This window comes from Bombyx mandarina, chromosome A1 (assembly GCF_030267445.1).
Source record: "Bombyx mandarina strain Sakado chromosome A1, ASM3026744v2".
NCBI classification, from domain to species: Eukaryota; Metazoa; Arthropoda; class Insecta; order Lepidoptera; family Bombycidae; genus Bombyx; species Bombyx mandarina.
The window spans coordinates 5,729,883-5,750,907 of record NC_143234.1 but is presented as its reverse complement, the minus strand read 5'-3'; the positions used below and the strand labels follow the sequence as shown (position 1 = coordinate 5,750,907).

General features: G+C 36.2%; 1 protein-coding gene across 1 annotated transcript in view; it reads left to right on the top strand.

Annotated features, from left to right (window-relative positions):
- The window catches only part of Gfrl (Glial cell line-derived neurotrophic family receptor-like), a 259,265-nt gene that overhangs the window by 859 nt on the left and 237,381 nt on the right, over window positions 1–21,025 (top strand). The window contains exon 2 of the mRNA XM_089739470.1: window positions 6,949–7,458. Coding sequence (XP_089595596.1) covers window positions 7,077–7,458 — 382 coding nt within the window. The 5' untranslated portion in view covers window positions 6,949–7,076. The remainder of the gene's footprint in view (window positions 1–6,948; window positions 7,459–21,025) is intronic.

Genomic DNA, 21,025 nt, shown 5'->3' with positions numbered 1-21,025 from the left:
GAAATTCTTTTGAACTTGATGTTTAAATAATTGAAATGTCTCCTTAAAATGTTCTTTAACGTTTCTCCAAAGACGTGTGCATTATTATTTTAAGAGAAATAAAATCAAATAAAAATTATACAAAAATATAAAAGGAAACCCAAACGGCTTAAAGATTAATTTTAATGACAATTTGGCCTTTTTACATTTGTTTTCGTGTATGTATATGTAACTTTAACAGCCAAGAATTTGCTTTATCGTTCGGAACGGATCTATCGTCTTTTCACATTATAAGTGTACAATTTCCAAAAATATTCGAAATTGAATTAATATGCGGAATCATTTGGTAACACCAGTATTTTTCTGATAAATACTGTCAAAAGAGCGTAGTTTATTTTTTTAATTTTTAGTTTCGCTATATTTTGACTACCATTAACAAAATTAATAGATAATGTTATCTTAATTTAAAAGACAGATAATGTAACTGGTAAAAAAAAATGTTGCGAAGATGATTAATATTAAAAATATCACATGTTAAACCTTTAAAACGCTCTCCTGTAAAATTAGTAAGTTTTGAGATTATACAGTTTTAATGCGAGAAGACGATATAACAAGATGATATTATTTATTTACATAAATAATATCTGCCTTCATTTATCGTTGTGATTTATTATTCTCGGCGCAATCCGTCAAACCACCGGTCGTGTTCACGATCGAAACTAGTTTCTGGACTTCTAAAATACGAACCGCTTCAGCCAGAGATTGGCTTTGAGCGTTACGTTCCTAACTCGCGGCTCGACCTAATTAGTTCAGTGTAACAATACGTTTATGTTTCATCGGACACTCAAAAATAAACTTTATTCGATTCACTTAACTTAAATTTTCGTGTGCTGAAAATATAATACTATGTATTTTAGTTTTAATTACTTTTCAATGTTTAGTTCGCTTCGGATTTGAATGTAAAGTGATTTCATATGTCCTTTAAACGACTTATTTATTAATCATAAAAGAAAAATGTTTTTTGTGGAGAGATTTTGAGAATTAACTCTAACTGTAACTATACTGAGACCTTAGAACTTATATCTCAAGGTGGGTGGCGCATTTACGGGTGTGGATGTCTATGGGCTCCAGTAACCACTTAACACCAGGTGGGCTGTGAGCTCGTCCACCCATCTAAGCAATAAAAAAAATTAATTGTTTTTTTTTTTGTGAACATAATTGATTTACATATTTGCTATTATCTCTACGCGGTATTTAAGCGTATGCTTAATAAAGTAAGAATTGACTTACTATTCAACTTTATCGAAACTTTATGAGATATATAGTTAAAAACCTTTTTATTTTCTAATATAAAAAATAAAGAAATGTCTATAAAAAAAGATGTCAAAACAATTTTTCAAAGTGCCGCACTCATTCGCAAAAGGTACAAAAGAGCTCTTTATAAAAATGTACTGGAAATAACATTTATTTAATTGACGTTCTGGCGAATACGTGTACATACGTGATAATGCCAAAAAATATCACTGTGAGCAGAATTGAAGCAAATGTTATTCATGAAAACTGTTCGAGATTCCTAGAGTTAACCAAAAGGAGGTTTATCGTACCAACTGGGAATAGGTATGGCATGTTATATATTGTATTCTTTTCGCCACCTAATATTCTGTGGCAGGTGGCAGTTCGTGTAAGACCAAGCTTCATTCGAGAAATATTTGGTTTGCTTATCATTTTCAGTGGGATAAACAAAATTTTCCTTTCACACAATTTTGGCTTTGATATTCTTTACATAATAAACTCAGTTGCGTTTTGTGATGATTTTCGTGATTCTGAATTTTTGAATATTGTAAAGAACATATCTATCGATTTTTTTTTATTGTAGTACATACCGCAGTTTGTTTGTTAGGTTGGAATACTTTATTTAATACTAGCTTTTGCCCGCGACACCGTCCGCGTGGAATAGTTATTTTGGCGTGCTTTTGGCCAGCTTTGGCCAGCGTGAGCTCGTCCACACACCTAGGCAATAAAAAAAAAAGTCTGAAGTATTTTGAAGAGTTATCTACATGTTAATTTTGCAATTAAGGACGACTTTAATTATCCTTTATTTTAAACTTAAAAAGTTTATTCTATTAAATTAATTAATCAACAATTTACCTTTAACTCAAAAACAATAGCTATGTTCAACGAAAAAGACAAAACCGTGTTGGTTCGTTCGCAATACTTTTACTTTTCCGATACGCAGTTACGGTGAAAGCCATCCAAATAAATCACCGGTACGATTGTATTGTCTAGTCAGAGGCAAGGGCACGCGAATCGATACGAACCCGACTACTCGATTATTGTATCCGAAATATCGTCTGTTATGTCACTATAAAGTTTTATCGATGGTTTTTTATTGGGGTCCGTAATCGTAATGTGGAGCAGGTGTTTCGGTCAAATCGTTATGTCCTATAATAAGTCCGTTTTTAATTATCATCGATTACGACTTATTGAGTTATTTGTATTTATCCAATACTAGCGACCCGCCTTCGCTTCGCTTCGGAAACTGTATTTTATTATTGATTTCTCAACTATTTAATGGATGTTATTATACATATAAACCTTCCTCTTCAATCACTCTATCTATTAAAAAAAGCGCAACTAATTCCCGTTGCGTAGTTTTAAAGATTTAAGCATACATAAAGACAGACAGATATAGGGACAGAGAAAGCGACTTTGTTTTATACTATGTAGTGATAGTGAAGATTCGCGAAGCTTGTAATAAAGTTGTTCGAGTCTCTATATCGGGCAAGGATTAATAAGACACGTGTTCAGTTAAGTGACTAACGTATTACAACCTAACGTGCTATCGACAGCCCGACAATCCCGAGACTGACGTAGCATCATTGCAATATAATTACCGCTCACACATACATATAATTTATTAGTTGCTATGGGGACATTTGTGGTCACTACAAAGTCAACACAGATAGAATTAATTTTTTTTTCTTGCTAAGCAAACATGACTTCTTGTTTAGTTGAGTTAGTTGAGTTGAGATCACTTGTATCTTGAGTTTTTAATTAAATTTTGAATATCTCTTAATCATTACCATCATTATAATTTTAATATCTCACAATCATTATTTATGCCCATGATTACATCCATATACAATGCTTGTAAAGAAATCACAGATTCTTTGGGCGATTTCAACTAAAAAGCTCCATATTCTTATTGCTTTTGTTAGCAGACGAGCATATGGCTTACCTGACGGTGAGTGGTTACCGTTCCTCGTGGATCTCAGCAATGCCAATTCGCTTCTTAAAGCTCAAGCATTTTCAGTAGTAAAACATTAGATGATATAATATTATAATAGAGGTCCCGCAGTAGTCGAAATTCGACTATAATTAATTGTAATTGTAAGTTTTTACACTATTATGATTGTATTTAATACTTCTATAATCACAAATTTCGCCAAGACTACAATATAAAAAATATGAACAAAGACAAACAATATTTAATCTCAATTTGACAACAGACGTCAAGAACAAAAGTTTGACAATAAATAGTATGCATGCGTGTGTGCGTCAAATACATGGTATGTAGTGTGTGTAATGTTTTCTTTATTGATTTAATGTATCTTTTGTGCATTATTATAAAAAAATATTCGCATTGTGCACTTCTTCTCTATATTCTCTATAAGTGTGGAAAATTTCATACTCCTCCGTCCGCGCAATTTTCATAAAAAGCGATACAAACTTTTTGCTTCACGTATTTTAATATAATATTATACGAACTGATCATGCAAAAATAATAAATAGCGAGAAACATACTGACGCCTCGTGAATCGAACGAAGCATGTCTTAGTTGGACGTCCGGTATATTTTATTTATACCAACGGACCGTTGGGAAAAATAGCCGTGAATACCTTTTATGGTTATTGATTTTGTGCATGACCTTAAGGCCTTTGTTTTTATATTGAAATTGAAGAATATTATGGGTTCACGTGCGTTTGTATAAAGGGAATTTTAATAAAATAAGACCTTAATAGGAATATCTATAAAGATCTTATTTCTCCTGCATATTTCTGCCGTGAAGCAGCAATGCGTTTCGGTTTGAAGGGTGGGGCAGCCGTTGTAACTATACTTGAGACTTTAGAATTTATATCTCAAGGTGGGTGGCGCATTTACGTTGTAGATGTCTATGGGCTCCAGTAATCACTGAACACCAGGTGGGTAGTGAGCTCGTTCAACCATCTGTGGTCTGGTGCTAATATCAATATTTTTTTGGTATTAATCACTAAAACAATGAGCCATTAATAACCGTTATTAATTACATGCTATATTTTAGTTAATGTAGCAACAAATAATATTGTTATTTGATTGTTGATAAATTAAAGACATTTTAGTATAAAATACGAGATTTTGGGAATCCTCCCGATATAGAATAAAGAGTATCTCAAAAATATCTATAATCGTTATATTTCACTTCTGAGAATATTTATTTTTCCCACAGGTTAAGTGACTACTTATTTCTCAAAGTTAAAAGAATCTGTGATTTTTTAGAAGTATGTTTTGTATACGGATCTAAATGCGGCCAAAAATATAATGGTAATTATTAAGAGATATTAAAATTTTAATTAAAAACTTAAGACACAAGTGATCTCAACTCAAATCCAATCATGACGAAAACGACAAATAATTCCCCTAAAACCCCTCCAACTGAACACTGTCAAAGCTTTATCCAAAGCTCAAACGTTTCTGTAAGATCAAACGGAACTTCTGTAATTAGCCGAACTATTTCCACAGCTCAGCTTTACTTTAAACTTTGCATTCGTTGATTCAACATTTAAGAGCTTGTTATTGCCTTGTCTAACATTTCCATCGTTTATTTAAATATTGTTTATCGACAGGAAAATGTCTAAGTCTCATTTCCCCCAACTTTTCGTCTTCCATTTTATCCTTTGACTATTGGCAAACGGCGCGAAATTACTTCTTGGGTTATAACGCTATGCTATCCGCTCGTGAAGTATGGTAGGCAGCGGCTTGGCTCTGCCCCTGGCATTGCTGAAGTCCATGGGCGACGGTAACCACTCACCATCAGGTGGGCCGTATGCTCGTGCTACAAGGGCAATAAAAAAAATAAAAAAAGTCGCTTATGACTGTTTGGGCCGTTGACTAATACATATTACTCCATAGATTTGATATTTTCATCGGTTTTCACGGCCTGTAGACATAATTAATGCTATTTTTACCGAATCAATCTCACGTTTTTAAATTATATTCCGATGTGTTGAATACTTTACAGTTTTTCTGGTAACGCACGAAAGTCGTAGGTACGTATTCGTCCATTTAAATAATATGCCAAAAAATGTTTTATTAAACAGTAAAACTTGTTCTAATTATATAAATTGTTGTCTTGGTAATTTAATGTCGTAAATCCGTCATGTATAGTTAGAAGAACCGATGTCAAGTTATTTTTTTTTTACTTTTTGCTATTGCATATATGGATGGACGAGCTCACAGCTCAGGTGATTACCGGAGCCCATAGACATCTACAAGGTAATTGTCGCCACCCATCTTGAGATATAAGTTCTAAGGTCTCGGTATAGTTACAACGGCTGTCCCGCCCTTCAGATCAAAACGCATTACTGTTTCACGGTAAAAATAGGCAAGGTGGTGGTACCTACCCGTGCGGACTCACAAGAGATCCTACGATCAGTAATTACGCCGATTATAATTTTGCGGGTTCAATTTAATCACTAATTTTAATTAGAAACATTAAAATTCTCTACTAAGATACGTCGGTATGCCAATCGTCCCGAAAAAGATGTTCTAAAGTGTGTAACTTCAAACTTATCCTAATTAAACTAAAACTGCCATTACGGGGCATTTATTATATTATATTCAATAGCTATATGTTTCGATTGCTATACAGTTATCGTCGTTATTAATGACTGTAGATTTAGTAAATAAAACTGTATAAGTATTTTTAATTATGCCTACGACCCGCCGAAAACTGAAGAAAATACCTTAAGCATTGTTTTGGAAATTCTATTCGTCGTGCCTTCTTTATAATTGTTTGGTGTTACAGCTGTCCTTTACAATCGCCAAATAACTCATGTAATCGTTAATTATACTAACAGAATAATTACGAATACTTCAAATATCAGCCGGTAACTAACTATGTGTTTCGAAGTGGGCCGATATTGTGTTCATTTTACTATGAGAATGTACATCTGTTTGTTATGTGACAGTTTTATTAGATGTACTATGAGTTTTATAGCTGCTTTATGGCATTTCAAATGGATATAAGCGTATTGTGTATGTAATAAATATTAAGCGGTGGTCGAGAGATATATTCGTTTCTGTAAGTTAATACATTCCTATGATTTCAAGTTTTTTATTCAGCAAGTTTGATGTGCCTATGAAGTATTAAGACGAATATATAATGTTAGGATTATTTTCGATTTACAGTAGGTACTTACATTTAACTGTGCCTTTTGCATTTTAATCACGGATATTTAAAGACAAGTTTTGGTTTTCTATTAATTACCCTTCGCAATTAACAATTAATTAAACTTATTAAAGTTACGATAGGGCGTATTTTGAATCCGCTTGGGTCGATTTCTACCGTGAGGCAGTAACACGTTTCGGTTTGAAGGATGGGGCAGCCGTTGTACTGTAAAAAAACTAAAACTTCGAACTCATGTCTCAAGGTGGGTGGCGGCATTTACGATGTAGATGTCTATGGGCTCCGGTGACCACTTAACACCAGGTGGTTATGAGCATGTCTATCTAAACAGTAAATTATACGAATACTATAATATATAATACGAAACATTCATTAATATCGATCTTCAACTAAACCTTGACCTTATTTAGATAGTGAAGCACGCGTTGGGCATGGCAGAAGTATGAAAGGTATAGAATGCTGAATAGATCTTGAAAAATGACTAAGCTAAAGACTTAACTAATTGTAATTATAAATTATTTCAGATTTATCTATAACATATCATTTTTATCGTATAAAGTCAATTATGTATCCTACTTAAATAAGTGTTAACTGAAACATATCATTAAACATAAATAATAATTCGTCGGAAGTGTAATGTGAATTCAATCAAATGACAAAAGAAAAGGACGGAGGCAATGATAAGGCAAGTGAAAAAGAAAGGGACGGAAAGAAGGAGAAAATGTCGCATATACATAAACGAGTGGGGTTAAGTCGTTCGACGAAGTTCGCGCGCCGTTCGGGTAAATTCGGCTACGGTTCACCAATGACGAATCGAAGATTGAAGAAACGGTGTTCGTTATTCAAATACAGATCGATGATTCGTCCGTGTGCGAAGGCAAATGGATTGTTGTCGTTTGTGGGAGTGGTGCTTTTGACTGTTTGTGTGAAGGCGAGCGAGTTCCCGGAACGAGAATGCTGCGATCCTGTGTATCCTCCGAACACGGCCACGACAGCGGCTGTACCGGTCACTCCGCCTTTAACAAAGATTACAGGTATGTAAAGACGGTTAGTAGTTAGAGGTCACAATAAAATATGCGTATATATCGTTTGAGATAATCCCTCATCCCTTTTTACCATCGCACCTCCCCCCATCGGAGCAGAGTTCATCCATATTATCTGAAACCGTTGCGTTGATCGACAGTGCGTTTCCAGAGGTCTTTTTTGCCACATACCATCCGGCTATGGAATGAGCGCTATGACATGTCCTTCTTCAAAAGAGGCTTGTGGAGTGTATTAAGCGGTATGCAGCGGCTTGGCTCTGCCCCTGGCATTGCTGAAGTCCATGGGCGACGGTAACCGCTCACCATCAGGTGGACCGTATGCTCATCTGTCTACAAGGGCAATAAAAAAAATGAGTGGTTTCAAAACAAACTTAATCTAATAGTAAACAAATATCTCAATTCTAGACAGGATAATAACTTGAGTTATTTGTATATAGAGGCAAGAACAAAAGCATCTAATGTTTTTATCGGTTTTCACAGTCGTCCGTGATCCGAAAAACTGTAAACCAACTGAGACATAAGAAACAAGAGATTAAATCGTAAAAGTGCTTTTAATTGTGTGTTTTTCTTTCGGGTCGGGTGCCGGTTCCAGGATACCCAGTTGGGTCGGAACCAGCCAGCGGGTTCGGAACGCGATACACCGTCTGTCGGGTTGCTCTTCCACAGTATGTTTGGCGCGATGGCAGCGGCGCGGCGTCGAAAGGGAAGAAGAGCTCTCTTTGCCCATTCCGCCGCCTCCTTCTGTGAGATGGTGGACTCGCAGAAGTCGAGCATGGCCTGCCAGGTCTCATCGCAGCCAAGCATCATAGTCACGACGCTCGGAAGCGACAAGTCCGGTCCTATCTTTCGCGATTCCGTTCCGGTGGTAGATTCAGCGAAGGACTGTCCTTGCTAGGCCTAGTGTTAGCAAATTTGCCAGGCTGAGCCTCGTGAGCTCGCCTACACCTTAAATGAGCCTATTATAACCCAGCGAAGTAACTAGGATAGGTAGGAAAAAAACTAATGTCAATAAGAGAGAATAACCACTTGCCACCAGGAGGGCTGTAAATTGATTTGATACACTGATATTTATATCATTATTTAAAAGCTGTGCTATTTAAGAATATTAACATTCAAGTCTACCCCACGCAATTCATTATGACGTGGGCGTTTACTGGTAATTTCAACAATTCTTAAATTCAATTGTTCCAACGGTAAAGTTAAGGAAAATATCATGATGTTTATAGACGAATTTGATCTTTTATTGGGAATCAAATTGAGTTTTTCATCCTTCCGGCGTAGTACATAATTTATCACCATTTTGTGTCGTGGAATTTCGAAACATTGTTTCTTAAATAGAATAAAGATAAAAGTCTTTATTAATTTTATAGTGATTCGAGAGATTACAACAGTTTAACTAGAAGTGATCTTTCGATCCAGTAAGCAATATGTTCTAGATTTTGAAATAAATATCGTTGTCAAATATGTGTGTTCATAAGAATTTTATTTAAAATGTGTTTTCTGTTTTTATATTTAACGGCTACTTCAAGAAAATCTCAGTGATAATGCCGTGTCGTAATGTAGGCCTGGATAGGTACTTACTATCGTTCTGTTAGTAGTGAGAAGGCCGAACTCTTTTTAAAAAAGTCTTTATTGGACACTACAAAATGTTTATAAAGAATAACTAATTATAATAAAATAATTTGGAGATAGTGAGGAAAATTGGTAAACGTCCCACTTCAATGAATATCTGACTCGAACTAAGACTGATATGTTCTTATAAAATCATTGTAAGAGGGTTTATGATGAGTGAGGTGTTTGGTAAGCATTAGCCTGTACAATCTAGGGATAGAACAGTTCGTAGTAATAAAATAGTAAAATGCAAAATTGAGAGAGTAATCTTTTGACCATAATTGGGATACTACGATTTCGTGTCTATAGACCCTGATAACTGACCGAGATAGACCTTAAGGTCCTTTACGCACCAACAAAATAAATATAGCAATATTTTAAAGACCATTTAGACCACATAAGACGAATTATCCTTCCATGCGCGACAAATTCAGTGAATGTATATAAATTATACGTAATTTAATCCAATAAATCAGAACTCAGCATATCCAGCTGGGAACGCTATAACTAATTGCAGGATTATGATTACTCAGCCTGTTGAACGCGACGTTTGAGACATTTGCATAATTTTGCAAAACTCAAATACTCTGTTTAAATTTCAAAATATGTTTCGTAACGTATTTACTGGTGGTAGGACCTCTTGTGGGTCCGCGCGGGTGGGTACCACCACCCTGCCTATTTCTGCCGCGAAGCAGTAATGCGTTTCGGTTTGAAGGGTGGGGCAGCCGTTGTAACTATACTTAGACCTTAGAACTTATATCTCAAGGTGGGTGGCGCATTTATGTTGTAGATATCTATGGGCTCCAGTAACCACTTAACACCAGGTGGGCTGTGAGCTCGTCCACCCATCTAAGCAATAAAAAAACCTGTTCTTACTACGCAAGAATGTCCATCGAACGATTTCATCCACTTGGTGGAAGATCTTTCTTTTGTCTATTACTGCTATTACGATACCACTAAATCTTTAATTTCATCTCTATGCTTCTGATCACCAAATAACACTAGGTAAGACAATCCTATTTAAGAGAACTAAAAAAGCTTTATTTCAGAAACTGATTAAGAAATTCATATCTATTTCTACTATGACCAGGGTAAATGAAAGCAATTGATAATTCTAATATGCGTTTATCAGACGTGAATTATATAATGTAATTATATTCGATCGAGTTTAGCGATGGTGCGTTTTGGCAAAAAAGCAAGAGGTTTTATAGAAATTTTTATGTTTTGACGGCGGTTGCAACGCGGAGAATACCAGCATTCTCCTGCCCTTTTCCCAGTCACCTGTGGTCGGCGCAACATGTTTTCTCTTTCCATCATCCTCTATCATATACCATTTCTTCGCTCACTCCCTTCTTATACATATCGTCTTTCACGCATTCCATCCGTTTCTTCTTGGGTCTACCTCTTCCTCTATATCCTTCCACATTCATAGTTAACACATTCTTACCAATCTCATTTTCATTTCATCTCATCCATGTCCATACCACCCCAAATGCGCACTTCTCAGCTTCTCTGTCACAGGTGCCACTTTCAGACTTCCTCTAACATATTCATTTCGTATTCTATACATTCTCGTTACGCCACACATCCATCGCAACATTCGCATCTCTGCTGCATGCAAACGCGGGGAATACCGCTAGCAATTAATTCCGTCTCAAGATCTAGATAATAGTTTTTCTTGTTAAATGTTGCAAATTTTCTGAACAGAAATACAAGAAACATAAATTGTACCCTGTGTAGAATGAGATAAAATTGGATTTGCCACAGTATTTTGAGGAAATGCAGGAATTTTTATAGGCCTGGTTGACGTTGTAACGTATCTACACAGTATCTAATCTGCTAAATAAAAACATGTAAGCTGCACAGCTGATTAGTAATTCAAATTTACGTCAACTTAAATGTCATTGGTTTCATAGGTACCAAGCACATACCAAGAGCCACAGACCTGAAAAAAAAACATTCATGTCTTTTTAAAATGAAGTATTTTTTGACAAAAGAGAAACAACACAAACACAAAAAGGAGATAAAGCATAATTCGTTTATAGCTAGGCATTTGTACAATGAGAAGGTTTGACGAAAATTAGCTTTATCAAAAACATAGTACGTATTACTTACCATTGAGAATTGAACCTTATTTTAAGATGGCGCTTGTGAACTTCAATTGTCACTTAAAACCAGCTCATTCAGCATAATGAAATATTTATAGTATTTATAAATTATCTATTGGTGATAAAATCTCATATAGACGCAGTTCACTGAGTTTCTTACTGGATCTTTTCAGTGGGTCACGATTCCGATCCGGTGGTAGATTCTGCGACAATTTTTAATAAAAAAAAAACCTTTATTGGTACCCAAGGAAAATAATGTTTTCAAACCGTTTAAAATGCGTAAGTTTAATTTGTAGGCTTCAAAAAATATCTTCAAGGTTTCTTGGCGTTTCTACTGTAAGTGATTTACTTACTTAAGCCGGTAATAAAGATTGACTATAAATAGCTGCATAAAAGCATTACGCTTGTTCGTCTATAGGCTTATTTTGACGAATAAAATTATGCGTTCGTGAAACTGTGTGGTGGCAGTGCGGGCGTAATTTTACGAGCTTGTAGGAACACTGCTTTTGGGCTGCATTTATGATTAAACCATGATATTATCACAGGAATAGAAAATATTCTTTCTAGCCTTTGGGCGACCGAAATGAGAGACTAGCTTTTGCTCACGACTCCGTTCGCGTGGAATACTTACTTTGGCATACCGCTAAATTTTACCCCCCACTTCATTTACGTAGAAAGTGAAAATATTTTGAAACATTCTTTATTGGTGGCTCCTCCACTTGTCTCGGTCTCATGATGTTATATACCCTATAGCCTTCCTCAATAAATGGGCTATCTAACACCGAAATAATTTTTCAAATCGGACCAGTAGTTCCTGAGATTGGCATGTTCAAACAAACAAACTCTTTAGCTTTATAATATTAGTATAGATGCTCACTTTGAGTGATGATGAAGTTGAAACTTTGATTCCTTTACAATAAAGGTTCTTATAATTTCACAAAACGACCTCCAGTATATAAGTGGGAAGATCGGTACTTTTTGGTTAATTCACACTGGCGCACTAATTTCATTTTAAAATAAGAAAATATAAATGACAGTCATCAAATTGACATAACGATGTTACGAATAGAATTTTTTGAAAAAATAAAAGATTTTGTTGTTTAATTACATATCCACTAGATTTCGCCATACCATCCCACATATCATAATTTTTTGGAGTTACATTTTAATGTACTATTTTCTTTTTATCAGGGAAGTCCTTTGGCAGCCTTATTATACCATTATCAAATCATATAGGGTCCAAGCTCAATCACCGTCTATGCATTAAAAAAATACAAATACACCAGAAATTTCCTTAGGGTGAGCTGCGCTGTCTGGTTGTAGTATTCACCGCGGTAACCTTCTTACCTTACCCGGGTTCTGATTTCGGGGGGATCCAACGCTTGGGCGAGAGTTTAGGGGAGTCGTTTAGTGGGTAGGGCCCTTAATCCCATCCTTGAGCCCGCGGTTCGCTCTTGCGAACCAGTTCCACATACCCCGCGCGCCCCCTAGGCGCGGGGACCTCGTAGGAGGTTCGGCCCCCGGTCCGGATAAAAGAAAGAAAAATGCGTTAGAATTTGATATTGGCGTGTTTCTTCTATGAATAATCGCTAACATTGACGGCGCGTACTAATGGCTATCGTCCGTCCCATCGGTTCGTGTTTATGAATACAAATGAAGCCGGCAATTTAGGGTTGGCTAGGCGCGTATTGCAGCATGAGGGTACATTATGGTAACCATTTTTTACACGCGAAATCTTGGAATTATTTTAGTCTGACCCTCTTTTTGAGCATATGACGGAACGGTGTCAAGGAGAATTAGTGCCAAATGAAATGACTCGTTTGGATTTCGATTTCCTGATTTACAATGGTCTTCCAATTTTGCTTCTATTGAACTCTATATATCAAGGTGATATAAATACACATTTATATATATAGATACATATTCCAAAGAACAACTTCTAAACCGTACACCTACTGAGGTCTACAGAGGATAATCACTGTCGGTTGATTTCGGTATAATGTTTTCTAGCCTATGGCAGTCCCTCTTTCGTTGCTACTCTTTTGGCCAAGAGTTGTGGCCGACATTTTTTTAGATTCGATATTTAAATGGAGCCACTCCTACCTTTAGGCTGCGTGTATGGTGCTTCCGTGTGGGGGACAATCCATTGCAGCATTGACTAGGTCAGTCCATTACTAAGGACCAACCATGTTCTGACATTCTTGCCATATTCTTCATCTTGTTCTATACTACCAGGCGCTCGAATGCCTTCTCAGCTGCAAGAATTTTATTTTTAATTTATCTATAAAATAGGAGATAATAATATATTAAAAATAAATATTTTGAAATTACGTTGATGTTAGTTACTAACTAACTACTGTCTTTAAGTTTATATACGTATTCTATTAATCATAAGATACGACAGTAACTGTCATTTACGAAGGATGCTATAATATTGACAACTCTGACAAGAAAAAAATTGTGCTTGTTTGTGTCGATAATACTTATTTATACATTAATGTTAATTATGTAAAAGTACTTGAGTGCCCAGCATGAGAAATCTTAATTGATATCACAATGTTCATGTCAAGGCACGACTCTTTTGAGCCAAAAAGAGACAGGATATAAGTATCTATCCAAACTTTCAACACATTTTAATACTGACTGTGTCTGTACTAAGAAAAGAACAACATTAATTGAAGCATTTACATTCAATAATGGTATTTGTCCCTTCCAAAGACTATTAGCTTTTGATAACATCGTCTTCTGATCTGAAAACGTCATTGATCCCTTGTAGTTGAACACAAAGCCACTGTAAACCGACCAGCTCGAGGATTGACTGTTATTGGATCCGTTGTAATGAGCTTGTCGGATTTTCGTGTTCTCATTTCCGATCTTGTCATGCCCTTCACAGAATTTTAATCAAGTCAATTCTTTATGGTCAAGAAATAATGGAATATTTTCCTAAGACTACGTACACAAATGTCATTGAGGCGTTTCTTGAGGCCTTGACTATGTAACGTACAATGCTAATTACCGTTAAGTTTAAAAAAAATCTACTCGTAAAAGGGCATATTGTGGGCTCATATATATATATATATATCACTCTCCCATTTCTGCCGCAAAACAGTAATAAATTTTTATTTGAGGTGTGAGTTAGACGTAAAATAATTGATAATTCAACCTTATCTCCGAAGGTCTGTAGCAAAATTTACTCTGTGATGTCTTCGATAAACAAACAATCCATCCAATAGGACCCAGTAGATATTTTATGGCAAATAAAATTTAATTTTCGATCATAATATTTTGAAAAAGCATGATCTACGGTGTGCCGAGGCTGCGATTACCATTTACTGGCCAATCAATTCACAGAGCCGTGTATGACATCGGCAGAGCTTCAGTAATCCTATGAATTCAATCTACTAAATCCAGTAATGGGATTGGAAACTTGGAGCTTACATACCTAGCGTTCGGAAACGATTTTCCTATTTCGACAGCAAAGGCAGGGAGATCTGTTGTAGCCTTGATTGAAACCACAGGGATTCGCTGATCCATAGCAGCGGTGAAGTAGGCCTTGACTAATTAAAATGGTCTATGTTGCTTCACGGTAGAAAAGCACATGGAGCCTGCACGGTTAGGTACCATTCCTTAGTCAAGCATATCGGTTTAAAGTGTCTATGCCTGTATACTATATATACATATATAGTAGGTATACTATCACGATTTTGCACGTATGCCTCAAGACGGTTGGCGGTTCTGATAACCACTTAACACCACGTAATGTGAGGTCGTAAATGCCTTTTCTGTTCAATGCTGCGAATTGAACAGAAAAGGCATTGAAATAACCACGAATTCCGATCATAACATACGAACAAATAGTTCATATGAAATTAAGCACCTATAAACCGTACCACGCCGTTGATTCCCACAAAAAATATTTAAATCTTAATCGTGTTCATATTACGTCCATTTCTTTAGCATGGTTTGAAGTCCTGTGTGAACAGCAAATAAGCTCCTGTCTTTTGGTTAAGTTACTTTGTATAGTAATTGGGCAAATCCGTGATGTAAAATAAGAGGATTGTCAGATGAGGAATATGATAAGACCATTGAAATAACTTGTTCGGTAGCTTTCTCCGCTGGGTGCGGATTTCAGTGGGCGGCTGCAATTCTTCATCACTTGAAAATTTTCAGAGACAGAGATGATTACATAGGGTTATTCGATTGCCGGCAGACGAGCATACGGCCCATCTGATGGTGAGTGGTTACTGTCGCTCATGACGTCAGCGATACCAGGGACAGGGCCAAGCCGCTGCCTACCGTGAAAAGTAAATTGTTTTTTTACACTCGGGACGACTAATTCTGCGATCAATAAATATGTATTTTCTATTTAAAGCGATTTTTTACTTGTACCGCTTTCGCGGTAATTTTTTCTGGCACAGATTATACATGTGGTGTCTTCATTTAGGATTTAAAGGTATGAAAACTTGTTTTTATTTATTTAGTAGTCTACTTTACAAATAACAAGAATAGTATTGTACCTCCGCGTATGCCTTAAACAAACATTTATATTCTGGTCGAAACTGATTCTAGTTTGTTGTCTGTCTAGATATAATAAAGTATGCAGATTTGCATTTAAATAATTCGTCTGAAATATGTTTCATCTCCTTCTCTTCCTTCTTTATTTATTTATTTCTTAGATGGGTGGACGAGCTCGCAGCCCACCTGGTGTTAAGTAGTTACTGGAGCCCATAGATATCTACAACGTAAATGCAGCACCCGCCTTGAGATATAAGTTCTAAGATCTCAGTATAGTCACAACGGCTGCCCCACTCTTCAAATCGAAACGCATTACTGCTTCACGACAGAAATAGGCAGGGCGGTGGTACTTACCCGCACGGACTCACAAGAGGTCCTACCACCAGTGAATCTAGTGGTTCGTTTATTGCTGACCATCGTGGTGCTCGCCTGAGATCTATAGCCACTTATGTCGGTCCTGGGCACTGTGGAGTGCGTCGCTCAGTCTCATATCCATGTGCTCAGACACTTGATTACTCCATATTTTCGGGCTCCGACCTCTAAATCGTTTTCCATCCACTCTACCCGTCATCATTATCCTGCCCCTCTCCTAGTCACCTGGGGTCGGCGCAACATGTTTTCTCCTTCCATACTCTTCTATCATATACCATTTCTTCGCTCACTCCCTTCTTACCCATATCGTCTTTCATACAATCCATCCATTTCTTCTTAGGTCTACCTCTTCCTCTATATCCTTCCACATTCATAGTTAACACTCTCTTATTAACCTCATTTTCATTTCGTCTCATCACATGTCCATACCATCGCAAGCGCGCACTTCTCAGCTTCTCTGTCACAGGTGCCACTTTCAGACTTCCTCTAACATATTCATTCCGTATTCTATCCATTCTCGTTACTCCACACATCCATCGCAATATTCGCATCTCTGCTGCATGTAATCGCCTTTCATCCGCCACTTTAGTTGTCCATCTGCTCTACCCGTATGAGTCTCAAATGTTATCAAAGGGTATTGTTTGCTATATGAACAAAATACTGGAAAATTCTATGCAGGCATATGGTGGGTAGTCTTTAGTCAACTTTGAGTTCGTTGAGGATGGTCGCGTTTGTACGGAAAGGCGTCCAGGGAATGCGCAACGTGCGCCGAAAGCACCACATCTCAAACGCATCTTTGCTTGTCAGCCTCTTTTAAGGTACAACACTCGACGCCATACAGAAAGATCTAGAAAACGTTGCTTTATAGCTCAGAAACAAACAATTCTAGTTGTGAATTTGAAATTATTTTTCGAAGTCAGTGATCGTATTGAATTAATCTAGAGCAGCGGTCGGGGAACTTTTTTAATTATTACCCCAAAATATTTTTGTGTAAGTTGATATTACCACATGGCAACAAAAAAAAAACGAAATCGTTTCTTTCTAGCATCTTTCATATTATAACCCCCATGATAATTTTGAAAAGAAAACAATAACAAAAAATTTAACGATTCTAAAGAAGTTTCACTTCAATATATAGTTTTTACTCACAAAAGTTTCATTTTTACCCCCCAAAAGTTCATTTTACCCCATTTGGGGCAATTTACCCCGATTCCCCGACCGCTGATCTAGAGTATGGTATGTATGTTTAGTCAACTATTAGTAAGTATTAGCAATGCTGCTAGCGTAATGGGTACTTTCGGGCCGGGTGCGATCCAGAGTGGCTTGTTTGACTAGCCGATGCCTACGCGCGCATTGCTGTTAGCGTGGACCTTTATGTTACTTATGACGACGGTTGCAGCTGAAAGTAAGTATTGTACTTTTTGACGAAGCATGTTGCTGATAACTCTATTTCTGTAATCTGACGAAGCATGTTGCGGATAATAACATGTACTTTTGGGTTAGGAATATTGTGTTTTTTTTTTTATAATAAATAAATTTTAATTGTTAAAAACTATTAGTATATCTATAGGTACTCTGTTTTGGTCTCTTAAGCTCCTTTGTTTTATATCCCTTTAATAATAAAAAGATAATGAAAACCGACTTTAATAGTAAAATACATCATATAAGTTCGAAAAAAACAAGCTATTTCGTTTATCTGGTTGACATATTTGTCCTGTAGTTTGATTAATACTAAACTACTTATCCGATCTTAATGAAATTGCTGGTCGATCAAGCTAAAAGTATGTTTCGTCAAATAAATATAGAATGTTTCAAATTTATATAATAACTAGCGACCCGCCCTCGCTTCGCTTCGGAAACATAAAATTTTGTTATTGATAGTTGAGTCCCGCGATGCTACCCGCGATTATTGTCGTAGTCTTAAAAAAAGTACTAAAAAATACTAAAAAAGCCTTAGTTACTCCTTATATCATCTGCTACCTGTCAGTGAAAGTCCCGTCAAAATCGGTCCAGCCGTTCCAGAGATTAGCCGGAACAAACAGACAGACATACAGACAGACAAAAATTGTAAAAAATGTTATTTTGGGGTATGTACCGTATATTTATTCATATGCATGTAGTAAAAAGCGGCTATTTCAATAATACAAACAGACACTCCAATTTTATTTATATGTATAGATAATGAAGTTCTAACCCAGAACAGGGTTCACACAGGCACTGTTTGTGCAATGAAGAATTAAAAATCGTATAAACATGATTAAAATAAAAACGCACGCGTTGGCCTGTCGCCGTCAGCACGAAGGTTCTATTTAATACATTTTACAAATGAAAATATATACCTACTATTAAAATTTAGATGTGAAAAACGAGAAATTTTAATATAAAACTGTCGGCGAAATTGTTCCCTACTCGGAACTCGATACTGAGTCGCACAGTCGTGTTTTTATTAAAAATGATAACCGAAACAAATACAGAGAGAGATAGATAGAATCATCGTTCGTTATTTCGTTACGTGACGATTTTCACGAGACCGCTCCTTTTTTTAGCTGGAGTCCAAAAATACCTAAAAAAGAAAACGTGTGGTGTCGGGTTACACCGGATAGGGACGACGTTCCTTATTACAAAAATATTAATTTTAAGTTCTATTCAAGGTATAAAGAAAATAATTATTCGGGTATACATTTTTGAAGTGAAAACTTCTTTAGAATCGTTGTGATTTCAAACCGGATGCAACGGAAAAAACGACAGGTAAGAGACACAAATACAAAAATGTGTAGGATGAAGCCAGCAAAGAATGAGACAGAAATATACATGCTATTTAATACAGCGCCATCTGTGAGATTTTTTAATACTAACGTGTGTATGAAATCTCTTGTAGTGAATTTTAATTTAGGATTATACGTGAAATTAAAATATCAATTCACAGAGGGCGCTACCTTACAATTATTTTCTTCTTCTTCTTCTTCTCTGTCGTTTCCTCATTACTGAGGGTCGTGTCCACCTTGGTCCAGTTTTTGCACCAGCTTCCTCCAATGCTGCCTGCATTCGGCCTGCTTAATGGCGCCCGGGACGCTGGTGTTTGTGGCCTCCTTGATAATGTCCGTCCACCTGGTTGGCAATCTTCCTCGACTTCTCTTTCCTTACAATTATTTACTAATGACAAAATTTTACATATACTTAAGACGTTTAGGATAATTGTATTTTAATTTTGGAAGGTTTCACTTCTACCACGTGTGAATTGCACACATTTTGTTTTTTTATTATGATTTTTTTATTAATAAAAATAAATAAAAAACTACTTTACAAAGTTATCAATTTTATTTTATTCACAATGATATATAAAAAATATATAATAATAATATACAAAGAAACAGCTATTTTTATGAATAATAATAACCGCCACACGTAGATTATTCATTAGACACTGTATAGCCATCATACTAAGACTATACATAAATAATAAAAATCTTACGTTACGGACGTTTTTTCCCGGTTAGGATACTCCTCCGCATCGTCCCATAAGGAACTTCATCCCAAAAAATCCTATCGAAATTCACACACCCAAAATCGTGTGCCACACAAATCTCATACAGCTGTACAAGTACAAGTAACTTAAATACGATACCATCAATGCACGAACCGGGCGCGGCACTTGAGAACCCTTATCATTTACAAGTATTGAAATTAACTTAAGCGAGATAACTCGGAAACTGTGAACTTGATACACGCGTTCGTGTACGTGATATGTTTATTGTGGAGTTGGAGCGTGTGAGAGATGTTATACTGGGTGTAAGGTATTCGTTTAGGAACCAAGAAGTGGAATAATAAACGGCTATGTTCAAACAACAGTGCTTAAATCCCGCAGGCAGATAGATATACCTCTAAAATGTGAACACTTACGATTCTCTTATATATTTCCTGAAAACCAAAGACTCGGTGACTTCTAATCTATCTTTTATAGTCAATCGGTTATCTTTTCTAATGTTTGACCGATTTTCAAACCAGCACAGTCGTATCAACGTCTTATTTTTTAGGCCATGTGATTTCAAAAGAATCTTCCATTACTAATCTAATCTATATATAAAAGAAAGTCGTGTTAGTTACACTATTTATAATTCAAGAACGACTGAACTGATTTGGCTGAAAATTGGTGGGGAGAGATCTTAGAGCCAGGAGAAGGACTTAAGGTACTTTTTATCATCGTTCCGTGAGACGTGACATAAAACGTGATATAACAAAACGCAACTGACAGCTAAACGTAATGTAGTCTATGGTTGATTATAGTAGAATTTTGAAGTTGACCGGTTGATGTGTTTGTTTCGAGTTTCTATTAGCTTATTGTGCCGAGATAGGTAATCATTAAGAAAGCCATGTCGCGACCAACACGATCAAATCTTTCCCAACAAAGCCGTAATGCAACTAGGATTCGAAACATTGCGAGTGAAAGGACTGAAGAAGAACAAGAAAATATAATAATAATAATAACTTAAATACATGGCCAATAAAGTATCATTCAAATACTTGCTTTTTTTAATTTACATTAATTATCCAAATTGACCTTGATAAAATCAAAAGTCTGCTCATTTATTGCCTCTAAGGCGGAACAAAGTTCGCCGGGTCACCTAGTATAATATAAAGAAGAAAACTATTCACTCAAGAGAAAGTTACTTCGAAATAATAGCTATCCTAAACTTCAAACCAGAAAAAAGTAATCCTCCGAAAACCAAAAGTCATCGTGGCCTAAAGAATAAAAGATGTACTCATATCAAACAATATGACTATACCGGTGCTCAAATCCTGCCGGGTGGTAGGAATTTGTTTAATTTTTTTACTGGTGGCTGGACCTCTTGTGCATTTCGGTTTGAAGAATGGGGCTGCCGATGTGCGACTATACTGAGACCTTAGAACTTATACCTAGTCAGGTCATAAATTCTGTCACATGTTTAATGTAA